Source organism: Anguilla anguilla, chromosome 15 (assembly GCF_013347855.1).
Source record: "Anguilla anguilla isolate fAngAng1 chromosome 15, fAngAng1.pri, whole genome shotgun sequence".
Classification (NCBI taxonomy): Eukaryota; Metazoa; Chordata; class Actinopteri; order Anguilliformes; family Anguillidae; genus Anguilla; species Anguilla anguilla.
In genome coordinates this window covers 28,417,412-28,435,418 of record NC_049215.1, presented here as the reverse complement: position 1 = coordinate 28,435,418, position 18,007 = coordinate 28,417,412, and the positions used below count along the sequence as shown (strand labels likewise).

Sequence of the window (18,007 nt, the reverse complement as noted above, 5' to 3'; positions counted from 1 at the left end):
TAAAATTCAGAAAAGTGCTCAGTAAAGTGCTCTGTAAAATGAAAAAAAAAAAAGGAATGAATGAATGAATGGATGGAAAGATGAACTTTAGTTTACCTGTAAAATGCACCGCCGTCTATGTGTCGCCCTCTGCAGGTGAAGGGGGTGCTGCGCGAGCCGCGGCTGGAGCTGCTGGACCTGCCGCCGGGGAGCTACGTGGTCAGGGTGCGCTGCAAGTCCCACATCTCCAAGCTGTGGAGCAAGTGGAGTGAGCTCCTCACCATCCACATCCCGAACCAGCAGAGCATAGGTATGCAGCCTGAGAGTGAGTCTCTCCGCCAAGGCTAAATGTGCCCCCCCCCCCCCCAACCCACACCCACACCCACACCCACACCATCTATCCACTTTCCAGCATAGTTACCCTCCCTATGGCCTATCCTTCCTTCCTTCCACGTTTCTGTGTGTTCCCGCCTTGTCAGTATCCTGTCACTTGGGAGGACTTTTTATAAAGATAAATGTATCATTTTTTTACATTACATTACATTCATTATATTACATTACATTACATATCATTTTGCCACTAAAAAAATAATGGGTATAATAGCAGGCTATGCTGTAAAAAACATTTTTGGGCAATATAAAATGTTGACAAAAATCCATTGAAAATCTGTTTATCTGATAATACATTTAAAGGAAATACATTCTTAAAATGAGTAAATGCTTGTGATGTTCACCAGCTACAATGTTGAGTATATTCAGTGCTAAATCCCAGTTGAGTAACTACAGAGTAATGCAGAGTAATGGCTGTGGTGTTTAGTTGCTGTGGTGTGTAGTTAAGTTGCTTAAGTGTTCAGTTGCTATGGCCTAAGGGCGTTTCTGGGAGTGCTGATTTGCATTGTGTAGCTGTGTTGTCAGGTGTCTGGCTTCATGAGAAAGCTGTCTCGTGATGTTGCTGTGATGTCGGACTGCTCTGATTCTGAGCGTCCGCCATTTTGAGTAGTTCTGAAACCCTTATCTGCTCTTCCAGACAAGATGCTGGCCATCATCCTGGTGACAGGGATTGGCGTAATGGCGTTCCTCATGATTGGCTTTGGGGTTATACCGCATAGTAAAAGGTGAGGAAGCGCGTACACGCACATACCAACAAAAAAAAACAGAATCGCACTCATACGGAAACACACGGTAAGGCCTGAAACATGCCCTGTGTAAGTACGCAAGCGCGCGGCCTGGTTGTACCTACTCAACGTGAGGTCTTATGTCCCTGTGGAGGTAATAAACCAGAGTCCTCAAGGGGGCGATCCAGGACAGCTGTGAAAGACCGGGCAGAAGAAAGCACAAATCGAAAAAGATCGCTTCATCCTGTTGGGGCTTGCTATAGCGCCCCTCGCTGCGACGCTTCACACTCCAGCTTGCAGCTCGTAATAATTTCAGGTGGCGCATTTTAGAACGCAACAACAGGCAAAATCGAATTTGCGTACTTAGGGTAGGGTATATTTTGGGCCTAACGTAAACATGCATACTGCAGCAAACTCACGGTGAACAAGAACAGGTCCGGGCACAGTAATACACACGGACACGTGCACACATCTGCGTGCACATCCACAGGCTGACGGTGTGCCTGATCTGTTGTTCTCCCTGGCAGATTTAATAACGTCTTCAGTCTAATCAGCTCTGTTATTTTGAACTTAAATGGAAAGGTGTAAGGTGCATAAAATCACAAGAAGTTAAAAGTTAAAGAATATTTAAGGTACTCCTATGATGAAGCCACACACTCCTCCGACGAGAAGCGAATTTGTAATCGCCTCCATTCATTTTCAACGAGAGCAGATTCTTCGCGTCTGCAAGGCATGTTGGGATAGCTGGCGACACGAGGCAAGCTGGTAAAGCGACTGGAAGGGGAACGTGGTGTGACAACCAATCAGATTACAGATCTGATGTATAAATTGTCCCCCACTTAAAAATTTTATTACGCCCACAAGCGACCAATTGTGGGAGGAGAAGGCGATGCCAAGTGATCTCGTCGGAGGATGTGTGGCTTCACCCTTAGTTTGGCCTGAGTACAACTGCCTTTAATGATCTGAGCACACAAAACTGTAAAATGTATCTTTCATGACTTTGAACTTCAGTGTCCAGCTTATTAAATATACATCACTGAGATGCTGGTGTGTACAGCATATAGATTTCTGTGTGCACACTCATTATAGGAGAGATTAATATGCCTTTTACAACTCACAGTGAGAAAGAAGACAGTTCTCTATTTTAACTGTATGCTGGGGAAATTCATGGTGATTTGTGTTTGTTCATATGTGCTTGTATGTGTGTCTGTGTGTGCATGTGTGTGTTACAGCGTGTGTATGTGGCTGCCTGTGAGCCACTGTGTGTGTGCGCGTGTGCATGTGCATGCATGTGTGTGTGTGTGTGCGTGCATGTGTGTGTGTCACGGAAGCAGACAGAAAGGCTTAGTAAGGTTGTGTTTTTGATGTCTTCTCTTTGCAGGATTAAAGCTTTTCTCCTCCCTCCAGTCCCAAAACCTCGGATCAGAGGGATCGATCCCATCCTACTGAAGGTACCCACCTCATCTCCATATCAAGCATCCGTCTTCACTCTTCCTCTTCATCAGAGCCATCTCTCTGGGCTTTTCAACCTTCCTCTTCATCAGAGCCACCTCTCTGGGCATTCCGATCTTCCTCTTCATCAGAGCCAGCTCTCTGGGCATTTCATTCCTTTGGCCTAGACAAACACTCGCATACACAAAAGTGTGTGTGTGTGCGTGGATGCTTTTGTGCATGCAAACACTCACACAAGCCCATACACACACATCAGTGCACCCTGACACCTGCTTACATACACACTCATCAGCATACCAATGAGTGCCCATGTCCAAAATGGTGTAGGAACCAAAACAGCGCAAGACTATTTCTACGTATTATTCTGCGTGTCGTAATTATGAATATTATCTCTCTCAGCGGTGTCGGTTATCTGTTACCTTTCGCATATTTTTATTAATATCACTGCTATTATCTCTGTTTCACAGAATGGGAGGATGGATGAGATAACCCGTCTCTTCAAATCGTTCCATGGCTACAGCCCCCCGCAGTACTGCGCAGAAAGCTGGCTCCACGTGACCACGGATGAGGGCCAGTCCCTGAAGGGGAGCCCTCTGGCGAAAGTGTCCGAGAAGGTCGGTCAGTTCGCTCCCGACGGCCAGCCGGCCGCCATTCCAGCGGACCAGCAGGTGCAGCAGGGCTCGTCCCCGTACTGCGAGGTCCCGCCCCAGGCCCCGGTGGAGAGCTCCGCCTGGCCGTGGCCCTGCGCGGACCCTCGCGGCTACGCCGTGGCCCCGGGCCCCGCCCAGGCCATGGACTTCTACACCTGCGTGAACGGGGTCAACACGAGCGGGGCCGTCCAGCTGGTGCCCTGCAGGCCCGCCCACGTCGGAGCCACGCCCCTCACGCAGCTGAAAGAGGGCGCGGAGAAGGGCGGGGCCGAGGAGAGGGGCCAGCTGGTCATGGACAAGGCCCAGCAGAGGGCGCTGGCGGAGGACGTGACGCCGGTCAGCACGGGAGGTACCGCGGGGCCCCCGGGGGGACAGGTGGGGGGCTGTTACACTACCATGGAGGACCTGAAGCATCTGAGGGACCGGCCTGTGGATGTGGCCGCAGCGCAGGGAGATGGACAGGAGGAGGCGCTGTGCTCAGAGCAGAGTCAGATACCTGCCCCCTCACTGCCAGCTGTGACTGAGGGGGCTGAGCCCTGAGCACACATATTTAAGCACACACACACTCACACACTCACACACGTGCACACGCACACACAAACACACACAAACGCACACACGCAAGCATGCACATGCACATACACACACAAACACACACGCACACACACAGATACAAACACGCACACACACACACACACGGACACACCAGTAATTAGTTCCATTATCTCTGGTTGTTTTTCTCAGTGAGATCTGGAGCCCGTTGACATCTTGACCGATGTTCTGGTTTTCGCGACACTGCTGCAAGAGATGCACAGATGGGGTTGTCTCAGGGGCAATATCCTAGATTTTTGTGTCTCCTTTCCTTTTTAAAATTTGCCAAATTATGGCAACACTGACTGCGGGCACATTCTTCTGCACACTTACGGAAAGAGCTAAGGCACTTTCTGTCAGCCTTAATGCAGTACACTGATCTCTACTGCTGCTAACCACCATCATTCTGTTCAGGGTAAGAGATTAGTTTGCTCTGCGGCTCGTCTTGCCTTGTTGTAGTTCTGTTTCTCTAGGTCTCCAGTTGCTGGGGTGATGGGGTGATCTTGTTTGTTAATTTTACACAAAAATACAGCAGCATATAACTGAATACTGTAACTTAGGTGCTCTGCATTTAACCTGAAAGGCTAATGTTTGCATCACCCACAAACTGTGACTGTGGGTGATGCTGAGACCCCAGTTTAAGTTCACTGTCACTGTCTTCATGGTATTGCTAAAAGCAGTTCCATTTTTTATTCCTGCAAAGGTACACCTGAGATTATAGTGTCATTTCCTCTCGTTTTATTGCTTTCATATTGTTTATAGACACACACACGCACACACACACACACACACACACGCACACACTCCTTGCATTCCTTGCTCTTGTTATTGGAATAAAAGTCCACTGTCCATGGTAGCCTTTGGGAGCAACTCGCGGTTGAATTGTGAGCCAATTTGGAGCACCCCCCAATTCTACCTCTTTTTAATCGCGCCAGACTGGTGCAGTCCAAGACACAAGATGGTGAACATGCGTGACCATTTTGACAACAAACAAAAAAAAAACGACCTGCTTTCTATGCTTGTGTTTTTACATAGGTGTGCGTATATATATATAGAACGCATCCTCATATGATCCTCAGATGTCAGCATGTAGACAATAAGTGCTGAAAATGGAAAGTTCTCACTCACACTGCCCCCTACTGGCCATAAGTGTCACGACAGCTCAAACAAGACTTCGCCTTCGCAGTTTGCAGAGTTGACTGCACTGTAGGAGGCAAAATGTGGCTGATCTGAAATTGATGCTGGCCAGTAGAAGTGTGACCAGCTGTGAATTGGCGCTAGGAGGAATCACAGAGACCTGTGTGACTGTTCTCCAGGGTCAGAGCCGAGGCGGACTTGCTTCTTTTAATGTAAAACAGGGTTTTTAGTCTTATTTCATCATTCCACATCCAAGCCAAGGACAACTGGGAAAGTGTGACATTTGAGTTTGCTTCAAAGCGGGTGGGGGGCGGACTCTGGAAAAAAAATTAAGGCATCACACCCCGAGAAAGACGGAGGATGGACTGTTCCAATCGGAAAGGCAGCAGAGGACATGTGATAAACTTGGGAGGACACATTCCTTTATCGGGGAGATGGATCTGCTGTTCCAATCATTCTAATTTGCTTAATGCATTTAAACATGCTGGACAGAAGCAGGTTTCATGTAGCTGAAGAGTGTCTGTGTGTGTGTGTGTGTGTGTGTGTGCATATGCGTGCGTGCATACGTTTGTGTGTATTCGTGCATGCGTGTACGTGCGCGCGTACGTGCATTTGCACGCGTGCAAGTGTGTGTGTGTGTGTACGTGTACAGTTTGTGTGCGAGTGCACGTGCGTATGTGTGTGTGGTGTGTATGTGGTGTGTGCGTGTGGTGTGTTTGTGGTGTGTATGTGCACGTGTGTGCATGTGTGTGTGCGGTGTTTATGTGTTTGGTGTGTGTGTGAGGGTGTAGCGTATGCATTCCAGACAGAATGAAAGCACATGTAGTGCTACTAGTAATCTTGGGAGTTTTGCAGCTGTGGACTTGAACAACACTGACAAATAGATTCTCTTATTTTGGTTTGTGCTTTCATGTGCTTTTAAGACTGCTGCCTTAGATTCTGAATTTGACGCAAAATCCTTGCGTCGGCATCCATTTCAGATCAAAAAAACTCCCTTCCCACACTTGAGACAGATAAGCTGTTTTTTGAATCTGAGATAGAGTCACTGTGTTCGCATTGTATATATTGCAACTGTGTTGGTAGGCTAAAAAAATTGCTTTGTGTTGGTCTGTCAAGATGTACAGTTTTAAATGACGTGAACTGTGAACGGTATTCCAGTCTCCAGTGAAGCTGTTATGTTGTGTGCCTGTCGTGTGTTACCCCAGGCTCTTAGTGCTTTTCTGCCCCAGACAGATTCTGCCCCTAAAGCCCAGATATGACACCAGCTAATCCAACTAATCTCATCCAGTGCCAGTGAGCGTGCGAGAAAAAAAAAGGATGAGACTATTTATGGGATCAGCGCTTTCTAAGAGTGTATGCACATTTTGCAGGTCTGCTGTATTGGGATTTTTTTAAAGAATAAATTTGGTGCCCAAAGTGAGGCTGAGTATATCAGATTCCCACCAAAATTTGGAATGTACAGTTACCAGCAACTGCAGCCGCGTTCATGCGCGAACCCCACTGCCGAATCGGGAGAGTGTAGACGTCCACCGTTCTTCTCCGAAACGCGTGGTGTCGCAAGGTGTTGGAGGAACACCTTTCCAATGCTGTTTTAACTGCAATTCACAGGTGCACCATAGACCAGCAGGGGTCATTAGATAGCGATGAACATGGAACCCTGACCACTTCCATCCCATGCCAATTGCGTGTCGCCCTGTGGAGCTCCTGGCCACAGTCGGCACTGGCACAGTCTGGATTTGTTCCCAGGCCAGGAGGCTGGTCCATACACAACAGCGTAGTACCAAGAGGCCTGTATCAAGAATCTTGCACTAGTGCCTTAATCTGTGTGGGGTTTTTCAAACATGTTTCTAACTGCCCTGACAGACCCAGCAGCAAAACCTCATTCCTAAAGATCCCGTCAACACCATTCTCTCAGCAATGTTCATTCCCATCAATTCCATAATCCCACCGCCACCCCCCCCCCCCCTCCACATTCCAAAAATTATGGTGGCTCTCTTCTACAAACATGCCTTCACCCCCAACACCAGACCAGAAGTCTCAAAGCCGCCAGCCAGCACCACTCTCATGCATTGTCCAAAAACCGGACAGTGGTGTTCTGTCAGGAGCTGTGTATAATTTTGTGAAGTTTTCAAATACAACCTGTCTCTTACCTTCTCTATTCTGATCTGAGCACTTTGATGTGGTGGATGAACTTTCACGTGTCCTGAATAAATCCTGAAGTCTGCAAGAGTCTGTCTGTCTTTTTAGACACAACTCCCTCCTCACACACACACAAAGTGCACAGCCCAAAAAAACACACTGCATTGAAAGTGTGTAGTCTGCAGTGTGTTAAAATGTACATACAGAGGACTGAATGTGTGTCTGTGCGTGTGTGTGTGTGTGTGCGTGCATGTGTGTGTGCAGACACAGGGCTGATTGGTAAGAATGCATTCCACAGATTATTAATATAGCCCCAAAGCCACTGTGAGCAGAAGATAAAGCAGCGCTCTCCTCATTGTGTCACACAGAGAAAACAGTCTGCACGTCCCTTGGCCCAGGAATGAGAGGACTTTGCATGAGGAAGAGGAGTCTAAAGAGTGGGGTTTTCACAGGCAAAAGGACTTCATAAAGTGGGGTTCTCATGAGGAAGAGGACTTCATAAATTGGAGTTGTCTCAAGGAAGATGACTTTACAAAGTGGAGTTTGCACGAGGAAGAGGACTCTTTAAAATTGAGATTTGAGTGAGTGGGGCTCTACAATACACAGTTTTTGGTACACCGAGGGCTGCATTGTGTGGATTAGGCAGAGAGAGAGAGAGAACTGCTTTCTCCGGTGAAGTCACATACAGGTGAGCTGCACAGTAAGCAGATGGTTTCCTGTAGTCCACTCATGAAAAGGGGCTCTGAAAGTTGATCTCACAAAGTTCAAGAGTATGAGATGGACACGGCTTAAGCATCAGTCCGGTATGTTTTACTCCTGAGGTGCAGAGTGCGGTCGATTTTCTTCATCTGACTGGGCTAGACTGCAGTTCTGTACTATCGACTGCACACCGTAGGCAATGCACCTTTCAGACATTTCTGGTGCAACACAAGCTACTGACCTTGAATGTTCATGAACCTCCTCCCTGCTTTTACCAGGGCCACTGTGAGATTCTGCTTCTCTAATATTACTGTTTTGATATTGCCTGTCTGGTGGAATACAGTTTTAAAAAACTGACAGGAGTATCCTAAAAATCTGCAGCCGAGTAGCAGCGTAGAGGTGTGAATAACAGGGCACGGATTTCTCCCCCACATTTTCAAAGCAACCAGAAAGGTTTAGAACATATGGACAAATTGCAAGCACCACAATTGCAGGATATGTTGTTCCCAAATTTCCATTTAAAAGAGGCACCGTATGCATTTCATGTCAGATTGTTTGACTAGGTATATGCCTTTATTACTTAGTTAAAATATGCTGTGTTTTCCAAGACAGATTCCCATGTGTAATCATCAATTTTCACTGTACAATAATGTTAGGATAAAAAGCCCAGTATATGGAAAATATTTTTCTGTAAAAAGATTTCTCCTCACAAGTCATTTCTCTTTTTAAATTAAATGTCTTAAATGTTCTGTATGTGGCTGAATAAGTACTGTGGGGAAGCAGGCATTTTGAATTCTGTCATGATTCAGCTCAGTTGATTTAATGTAACAATAACAATGCAGGTAATAAACGGTTGAAATACTTTGCCAATGCTGGCCTCATAAATAAACACCTCTAGAGTATTGTGTGTGTGTGTGTGTGTGTCTGTGGGTGTGTGTCTGTGTGTGTGTGTGTGTCTCTGTGTGTGTGCGCGCACGTGCAATGAGAGGGGCTACGAGAACGGCTTGGCACTGCAGAACTCAAGGGGTTAATATCCCAGACAGGCCAAACGGTGTCACGCCGCTCTCAGATGTCAGGGGAGGGGGCTGATGGGAAAGGACCTCCCACTGGAGCTGCCAATCAGAGAAACCACTAAGTTTAGGAATGACCCCCCCGCCCCCACCACCCCTCACCCACATCGCTCATCCTTGCTCTCTCTCTCTCTCTCTCTCTCTCGGTCTCTGTTTCTCTCTCTACCTCCCTTTACACAGATTTGAAGAACAGAAGCCCTGCTGTGGACCCTCAGGTAAAAAAAATGAGAGGGGACAGGTATTGTGCTTTTGGGAGGGGAGGGGAGGGAAGGGGGGCGGGGGTCAAATCTGATTTGAGGGGAACTGGAGCCGAGGAGTGGATTTGAAGGTTGGGACAAAAGTCCCGACGGCCCTTGAGCCTTGTGGCTTTGTCTTCAGCCCAGCCCTTGGGCAAATCGTACAGCTCGTCTGCAGCTGTCTCAGTCACTATAAATACACACATCAACACGCTACACGCTGTCTGCGTGTCCTGTGGGCCAATCCGGGCTGGGTTGAGACACAGTGTTTCAGTTCACTGAAATAGCAGCCAAAGGTAACCGACTGTGTGTGAGTATCGCACAAAAAAAAACTCAAATAACCTGTTTAAAATGCCCTGGCTTTGTTTGTAAATGTTCTCTCTCTGCTTTGTCTCTGCTTTGATAAATGCAAACTAAAACTGATTAGTCATTCTGATTGGGGGTGTGTCATTTCTCACAGGAAAGGCTATCTCAGGCTTTTATCGGTCAAATGATATGCAGGACAGATACAAAACTTAATTAATTTCTGTTTGCGTGGGTAATTCTTGAGGATCTGTCTTTGCCTTTCCGTGGGTGACTATCTATGTGTGTATATAGTATGTATTTACTGTGCTCATTTATTGACAGTATATGCATTTCTCCAGTACCCATTTGAGGAGACAGGCTTGCCATGGCTTCTGGGGGGAATAACGAAGATGACACAGATCAGGTGGTACCGGAAGACAGCAGGGCCAATATCAGGGACATTCAGTCCCACTATCTACGCTGTCCTTCCCCCAGCAGGTCAGTACACCAGACCCTGCTTGTTAACGTTTAATATGGCTGATACACATAGCACTCGCATACTAATGCCTTGCGTACTAACAAGGTTCCAAGAGCATGCTGCAAGGTGCATGTTTTTACATCATCTGTATCTGCTAGGTCTATAAACATGCTCTATGGTGGAAATTATATACCAAGTAAATATGATCCAGGTGTTCCTTGTGCCATTTTTTTTATCACGAGAGTAGGACTAAATGGCAAACTGGCCACTAGCAATAATGAAAACAACATGTAACTAATTTATGCACTACTCTAATGTACCTTTCCTTTGGCCTGTGTAGACTGATAGTCACATGTCTGATCATATTAGCCGTATCCAACTGTGTCATTGCTGGCAGTATAACGTACAGCATATCGTATACAACATTTGCATAATTTGGGATCTACTCAGGAGCAAAGAAGGTAATTAAAATCTCTTGGTTACTGCAGCCTATCGCAGTACCACTACATACAACAGGGCTACTCAAATCTGGCCCTCGAGGCCAGTAGTACTGCTGGTTTTCTTTTCTACCAGATAGTTCGACTGATTATGCCATTGATTGGCCAGAGACTTAACTCACTTGGTATCCAAAGTCTAAATCAATCCCTATTAGATAGGGAATAATGACAGCAACACTGACCTCTTCTTCACTGTTCCCTCACCACTGCAGGTTCTCAGCGATTTCAGAAACGGAGACCATCTTCCTGGAACCCATTCACCTCTCGTCTGCAGTGGCTGCCAGAAAGATTATCCGTGAGGGTGAGGTATTAATAACCAGCCGATAAGCACAGTGGCATTTCAACACAGGCATCATTGTTATTTTAGACTCACAATGTGCCAATTTATACCTTAAAACCCCTGATCTCAATCACAACACAACATAAAGTAAACTGCCAAAATCTGTCTGCAGAATATGATGTTTGAAAGATCATTTAACGGCCCCAGTTTCATGCTTCTGCGACCCCACGTGTGAGAGTCATTCAGAAGTGTGGTTTGCTGGGTGATGGGTCTCCCGATTTATCTCTATGACATCATAAGCATGTGGTTCAACATATGATTTTACATCTCCACAAGTTAAGCCAATCACTGATGACTGTCATATAGCACTTAGGCGACTAATTGCCACCTAAGCACCACATCAAGTGGTCAGTAGTCAGACTACTAGTCAACAGTCAGAGACGTTAGCATCTGTCATTCTCAGTGCTTCTTTCTACTCAGAGCTGAAGCCACGAGCAATCAAGGTGAAGCCAGTTCCAGAGAGCATGCTCGAGTCAGCCAGGCAGCTAATGGTGGAGGATCTGTACAACCGTGTGAAGGACATGATGGATGACACCAGCTCTTACAACACCCCCTGCGTGCTGGACATTCAGCGAGCCATGGTGCAAGACCGACTGGAGGCACCCTTCAACCCCGCTGATGAGGTGTGGCCCAGCATCTTCATTGCTGAAAAGTGAGTAACCTTGGAAGCAGTGCTACGTAGAGTGGCATTTTTAATGTCATGGAGAGATGTTGTTGAGGATGTATTTCCTTTGCATCATGTTGCCTGGATACATGTCCGCTTTGCAGAACTGTAGCGGTTAACAAGTCACGCCTGAAACGGATGGGAATCACCCACATATTGAACGCAGCCCATGGTACAGGTGTATACACGGGCAAAGGTTTCTACAAGGACATGAACATCCGATACCACGCCGTTGAGGTGGATGACTTCCCATATGTGGACATCTCTCCACACTTCCGCAAGGCCGCTGAGTTCCTGGATGAGGCCCTGCTAACACATAAGGGTGAGAGCGGAGGTTAGGGGCCAGAAAGAGCCCTCCTTGGTGACTGGAGGAGTAGGAACCCTGAAACACCTATATAGCGAGACCTGGTCCTATAGGGCCGTAGTGTCTGCTGGGCTAATCAACCCTGATGCAGGTGCTGCAACCAGATAGTGTGTGCAATCCTCTGGCTGACTGCAGCACAAAGAATGCATGAACTAGTTAGTACACTCCTGAATGGACACTGTCACAGAGGGACAGCTATGCAGCTGATCGCTGGGATGCACAGTTAACATCAGAATCATATTGATTTTTCCCAAAGAGCCGGCCGATTTATTAGAGGTAATTCTGTTGCAAATTGAAAGGCTCCCGAACCTACTGCCACTCCTCCATAAAAAGGATTTTTGTTCTTGCGATATATTAAACAATTTTCAGTAATGTCAGCAGGTTGAAGTAACTGACTGATTCCAAGTTCCATTACAGAACACTGCCATCTGGCCACCAGAGCTAGGCTAAGTGCTGGGATGCAACGACCCTGCCAGCTTTGTAGAGAACTCAAGAACCAATTTCAGTCAGATTAATCTTAGTCCTGGACTAAACTGAGTTTTGTATGGAGAATCTCCATTCAAAATTGAATTCAACCTAGGACTAGACTTAATTTGTGTCTGTGAAACTGGCCCTATGTCTATAAGACCTGGTGTTCCATCCCCACTAATGTATCAGCATTGTTCCATTAGCTCTAAGCAGATGATTTGGCCATACAAGGGTAATGTAGCCCCCAGAGTGCAGTTAATTGACCGTAGAAAATTTGATGTAAATTGCAGTGAGGTGTTTTGGACATTTTTAAGGTTTGATTTCACCATCAGAAGTGATTCTGCTGTGAGTAGGTGATTAATTAAGTGATGAGCCGAGGAAACAAAATCAATAACTTGTCCAGTGCTAAAGGACTGAAATTGATCAAATATAAAAATATAAGAACTTCTGTGATGTTTTTTTTTTTCTCAAATACAATTCAGGGTATACAATAAAAGGGGTGCTCAGTGCAACCTGGTGTCTCTCTCTCTCTCACCCCCTGTAGGAAAGGTGCTGGTGAACTCAGTCATGGGAATCAGTCGCTCGGCAGTTCTTGTTGCTGCCTACCTCATGATCTTCCATCACATGACCGTCATGGAGGCCCTGCTGGCACTGCGTAGGAAGCGGCCCATCTGCCCTAACGAGGGCTTCCTGAAGCAGCTGCGCCAGCTGAACGAAGCCCTGCTGCAGGAGAGAGACGAGGACGAGCAGCACAGCGATACTCTCAGCCAGGGCTCTGCTATCGAGGCAGACGCTAGCCAGGAAGAGGGACGGAGTGTCCTGGGTGCCGAAGCACTTTCCACGGTCGCGGACGAGGAGGAGGATGGCAAGAGTGAGACGAGCAGTGCGGCACCCGTAACCCAGAGGCGTGCCCTGGCAGAACACGACCAGCAGAGGGAGGACCAGGCCCCAACTCTGCCCAATGAGCAGGAAGTAGAAGATGACAACAAGCGCACGATCCGCGAGTGGCAGCAAAGGAACGAGAGGTACCGGAGTGAACACTGGTGGCGGGCACAGCTACGGAGAGAACATGAGGAGTCACTCCCGGCAGGAAGCTGCCACCACCTTCCAGAGGATTTGGAGAGTGTCTGCAGTGTAGACGTCCAGGCCCTGAAGGAACAGGTGGGCACCAGAGGGATGGGCCGCCACACACAGCCAGACCCCGTATCCACTGTAGAAAGCACCTATGCTGACATGGGGAGACAGCGACTCAGAGAGACTGAAAAGGAGGCTACTAACAGATACAGCAGCAGACACCAGGGTGAGGGCGACATGACTAGGACCAAGTGTGGGCAGGAGGATGAGAAGAGTCTACTCTCAGAGACTAGCGCACTCTACAGGTCCTGTGTGAAGAATAAGGACACACTGACACCTCTTGAGCGATGGCGTGTGAGGCGGATCCAGTTTGGCTGGAATAAGAAGGACACAGACACAGAGACAAGCATTAATGATGAGCAGGATGACAGTGAAGGGGAGGAGATCAAGGTATCTGTGCTGGAAGACGTTGACCTCACAGCCTACCAGACTTGGAAACTGAAACAGCAAAAGAAGATGGGAGCGGAAAATAAGGATGAGACCATGGAGCTCAGCACAGGTCAGGTCACTGACGCGGACAACAAATGCAGCACCTTGTTCAAAAAGAAGAAAACGAAAAAGGGAAGTGATGAGGATGATGAGGACCAAAGTACGGGAATTTCAAAGACCGAAAGCAAATACAACCCGGCCTTTGTCAGTGAAAGACTGGATACACCATCTGGCCTCACAGGGAGGCCCAGTTGCTCTGTCATTGAGAGAAATCAGATCAGCAGAAACAATGGCTGCTGTTGGCAGAGAGACATTAAAACTCCTTCCATGCACCCCGACAGCCTAAATGCTGAGGGTGCGAGGCCTCGAAACTCCAAACACTCCTCATTTAAAGAGCAGGCCACAGAGTGCTCATTTGCTAGGGGACAACAGGAACATGAAAGGAAATCAAGATTTCACCCAAGAGCTGCAAGGCAGCTGCCATCATCCAGTCAATTCCAAACTGGTGGCATAAATGGTGAATCTCAGCCAGATCCTTATTCAGAACGTCTACACCACCCCAGGTTGCTCCCAGCAGAAGACTTCTTGTCCAATAGTCTGACAGAATCCAAAAGCTACGCTAGAATGCGGAGATCTTATACCACTGACGTGGAGGAGCAGGAGGAGAAGGAGGAGCTTCAAGACTACACAGTAAAAAGGAAGTTCAGACATTACTCTGGACATGAAGACAGCAACACTGACGTAAAGAGAGGAGGGCAAGTAAAGAAGGAAAAGGAGGAAGATGGGCCTTCCAGCACAAGTCAGCATAGGCTGAGGTCTACAACAAAGGCAGATGAGGATCAGGGTGGTGATATTACCACAAGAAGATGAAATTATATAAAACTGCTTGCAGCTTCTTGAATGTAAATCTTTCTTTCATCTTCTGAAAGTAGAGAACCTCATGAGTTTTGTTTGTTAGCTTGTTATTTGGAATGAAAACCTGAGGAACTGTGTGCATATTCATTTGAGGTCCTTAGGTTTATTGACAACACAAAGAGCAGCTGTAAGATAGCCGTTATCATTTTCATTCACTAAATGGTATTTGGGCACTAGTGATTTACACCATTTCACATAAAATTACCTTGAAATGCCCATAAAACTAATTTCCTCTTATAATTTTTTTACGCACAAGTACAAGGGACTAAGACTGATTTGAAAGCTTACAGAAGAAAACGTGTGAAGCACACAAACCCCAATGTCCATTTTATAGACAACATTTTATAATTACACATTATATATAATGAAATTGAAATGACAACCTCACAACCTCATTAACTTACACCTATTCATTCCATTAATGGAAAATATGACACAAATATAATAGTTGCCTATAGTTTTTTGCCTGTTTGGTTTCTCAAATATATGTCAATTACAATTATTTTTTTTCCCTCCTGTCTATATAAGAGGAATCTAAGACCAGGTGGTCTACATGGTTCAAATGTTCTACTAACACAGCATGATTTATGTGCAGAATACAGTAGTCTTGTGTCATGTTTATACTTTAATGTGAGAGGTTACAATGGTAACAATAAGGGAGTACTTTATTTATAACACTTCATAAAGTGCAGGAAATGGCACCAGGTGAATAGGATACTTCTTTATTGGCCATTTGTCTTGGGTTGTGTCAATTGATGGTAGTGTATAGTAAATTAGGGCATGTTTTCTTTGCTGTAATATTCCAGGTATAAAAGACAAACAGTGAACACGAGATATGACATGAGCATAATATTGTGCATGTTTGCCAAGTAAAAGAACTTGGCAAACACTGACTAACCATTGTTTAGAGAATTTAAACATGGTTAGAATACTGATGTTCTGTTAACAAAAAAAAAAAATATATATATATATATATAATAATAATAATATAAAAAATAATAATATAAAAAATAATAAATAAATAAATACATTTAAAAAAATAAAAACTCCCTGCATCTTATGTTATCTTTGAAACAACAACAGCTAGAGTCAAAACATTGCCCACTCTATGAGTTTCTCTCCTCTCCTGAGCTCTTGCAATAAACTGCCCGAGAACTCCAACTGTCTGGCAGTTCATCCTCACCCCGGTTTCTTAAGCCCTTCAGTGGAAACAAAGAAGCCATTACTTTAAAAACCCATCTCAAAGCCCATATGGGGCTTGCAAGAGAGCACAAATGTGATCCACCCAAAATGTGGGGAGAAAGGTTTTACATTCAGATGGGACTAAAACAGAACTTTTAGTCAAAATGTACATAGTTTTTAATGGGAAAAACCCTAACATTGTACAAGTACCACCATTCCTACAGTGTGAATTATGGCGGTGGCAGTAGCATGCTATGGGATTACATCTCACCGGCAGGCACTTGGAAACTAGTCCAAATGGAAGGAAAAATGGACAGTCCAAATTCTGGCAGTAAACCAATTTTAGTCCTCTGAAGACCTGAACCAGGTACAAACATTCACCTTTCAGTGGAACAATGATCCAAGGCCACAGTGCAGCGGCTCAAGAATAAAAATGTGATTTGGTGGCCTCACCTCAAGCCCACTGAAAATCTGCTGCACAACTTGAACACTGTCATCCATGAGCTATATCCAAGCAATGAGAGCTAGAGCTAAGCTGTCCAGAAAAATGTGCATGTTTAAAGCTGTTGTGAAGCTGTATGGTGAAAGGTGCCAAAAGATCTGAATACTTACACAAGTAATGCTTCTATTTTATTTCTCTTCAAAATATTTGCTGACATTTAACAATTTTTAAAAAATAGTTTAGCTTGTCATTGCTACAATGTATTTACAGGGTAAAATGGTAGAGCTATGTTGGAGCTATAGGTCTAGTGTGACATTCTACACATCTACACACCTGGTAAGAGGCACTGGCTCTGCAGTTTTGACAAACATGACATTAATAACGGCTGCCAGCATTTCTTGTGGTGACTGAAATTTAATATTACATTTTTCAGACCCTGTCTTTAATCTCTTTCTTTGGACAAAAGAACAATATGGACATTACATTTCATTACCGAGGGCTGCCATTATGCCTGACCAAATCAATGCATTGTTTTGACTTGTAGGCTATATAATTTCCTGTGGCTCACTCACTGCAGTTACTGAGGGGCCAATAAATGCAGGAAAAACAACCGCTAGAAGGTACCACAAGATATAATATAATATAATATAATATAATATAATATATTGTCCTTTCTTTACTCAGTTACAGGCCTACCTATTATTACACACTTTTTTTATCAACGGTATTATCGGTGGTTCCCTAATAAAAACAAATTTTCTCGGGTTTTGTTGAATTAGTTGGACTATACAATTTCATGTGCAGGGGAATGTTCCGCCATTGTTTCGTTCTTGTGAATTTTCGAGAACAAACAGATAGCCTACCATTAAAACTGTAGCGTGTATAATAAATTGGTTGTTTTCAACATGTCTGAATTTGCCCGAGTCTTCAATGGTGCAAGATAACCCAACTTTACACCATGAAATCAAACCCGCGTTCGGAGACCTTTGCAAGTCTCTACAAGTTCACTAATCCCACTCAAATTCACAAGGCAACAGCGAAGTCACTTGTCCATAACATTTCTACTTTAGTTGACAAATGAATGTGTTCTGGACACAATGGCTCTCCTGAGAGTTCACGCCGAATTTAAGAATTTTGTTTGTTTGAATCAGGTTATTTTACAGAGCATGGCAAAATGCTTTGTTTCAGTTCAACGAGTTCAACCTTCATTCATCATAATTTCTCTGATAAACAAGTCCACAACCTAAAACTTTAAAGTTTACGTGGATAGCTTACCTCTCACTACAGAATTATTCAAAACTTCCCGCCCAGGGGTAAATACCGGAAATGCAAAGCTTATGTTTTTGCATAATATTATCAAAGGGTTTTCCAAATTTGCGTTGTTTTTCGCTTTTATTTTTTTCTGTGAAGTTTCTCACTTTCACCAGCTCTTTCCGATAAGCAGCTATTCACCTTTTAATTAGATAAATATTTTAAATTACACGTGCCACTTGATTCCCGGACAGTGGCTCCAGACGCACATGACGCAATGGTTGAATGTGTTGTATTTATTAATTAAAAATAACGATATTCTGACACATAATGCAAATTCTTGTGGTGGCGCGAGTCTAGTTTTCTATCTCGGGGCTGGGATTTCGGGTTAAATATTCAAAATGGCGGATGGAGGAGCAGCGAGTCAACATGAGAGTTCGGGACCAGGTAATCATTACTGCATTTTACATATTCATATTCATATTCAAAC

At 45.2% G+C, this 18,007-nt stretch overlaps 3 protein-coding genes and 2 long non-coding RNA genes across 24 annotated transcripts in view; 3 read left to right on the top strand and 2 right to left on the bottom strand.

Moving 5' to 3' along the window:
• The window catches only part of LOC118213929, a 33,899-nt gene extending 33,669 nt beyond the window's left edge, over positions 1-230 (bottom strand). The window contains exon 1 of the long non-coding RNA XR_004762553.1: positions 97-230. This is a non-coding gene — a long non-coding RNA (uncharacterized LOC118213929). The remainder of the gene's footprint in view (positions 1-96) is intronic.
• LOC118213928 (prolactin receptor-like) overlaps positions 1-7,153 on the top strand; it is a 28,245-nt gene extending 21,092 nt beyond the window's left edge. Inside the window, exons 6-9 of one of the 2 annotated variants that reach the window (XM_035393186.1) lie at positions 136-289; positions 1,007-1,094; positions 2,476-2,545; positions 3,014-7,153. In XM_035393186.1, the coding sequence (XP_035249077.1) occupies positions 136-289; positions 1,007-1,094; positions 2,476-2,545; positions 3,014-3,736 (1,035 nt within the window). In that variant the 3' untranslated portion in view covers positions 3,737-7,153. Of the gene's footprint in view, positions 1-135; positions 305-1,006; positions 1,095-2,475; positions 2,546-3,013 lie in introns of both variants that reach the window. The other variant, XM_035393185.1, reaches the window with a different exon arrangement.
• LOC118213930 lies at positions 3,878-17,884 on the bottom strand. The gene is made up of 3 exons (XR_004762554.1): positions 17,542-17,884; positions 10,511-10,605; positions 3,878-3,994 (listed from the first exon to the last, which is right to left on the bottom strand). It is a non-coding gene; the product is annotated as an uncharacterized LOC118213930 (long non-coding RNA).
• Positions 7,564-15,594, top strand: LOC118213926 (inactive dual specificity phosphatase 27-like). Of its 6 annotated transcripts, XM_035393164.1 has the most exons (7): positions 7,564-7,866; positions 9,013-9,047; positions 9,713-9,851; positions 10,541-10,629; positions 11,089-11,320; positions 11,437-11,654; positions 12,709-15,594. In XM_035393164.1, exons 3-7 carry the CDS (start codon positions 9,739-9,741, stop codon positions 14,595-14,597), a joined length of 2,541 nt encoding a protein of 846 aa, XP_035249055.1. In that variant the 5' UTR covers positions 7,564-7,866; positions 9,013-9,047; positions 9,713-9,738; the 3' UTR covers positions 14,598-15,594. The 6 variants fall into 6 exon arrangements, with proteins under 6 accessions (XP_035249055.1, XP_035249053.1, XP_035249056.1 ...); XM_035393162.1 differs by lacking the exon at positions 7,564-7,866 and having other exon boundaries at positions 8,975-9,047; XM_035393165.1 differs by lacking the exon at positions 7,564-7,866 and having other exon boundaries at positions 8,990-9,047; positions 9,696-9,851.
• pou2f1b (POU class 2 homeobox 1b) overlaps positions 17,817-18,007 on the top strand; it is a 28,650-nt gene continuing 28,459 nt past the window's right edge. For 5 of the 14 annotated variants that reach the window (XM_035393182.1, XM_035393184.1, XM_035393179.1 and 2 more), the window contains exon 1: positions 17,838-17,964. In XM_035393182.1, coding sequence (XP_035249073.1) covers positions 17,919-17,964 — 46 coding nt within the window. In that variant the 5' untranslated portion in view covers positions 17,838-17,918. Of the gene's footprint in view, positions 17,965-18,007 lie in introns of all 14 variants that reach the window. The other 9 variants (XM_035393172.1, XM_035393169.1, XM_035393171.1 and 6 more) reach the window with 4 other exon arrangements.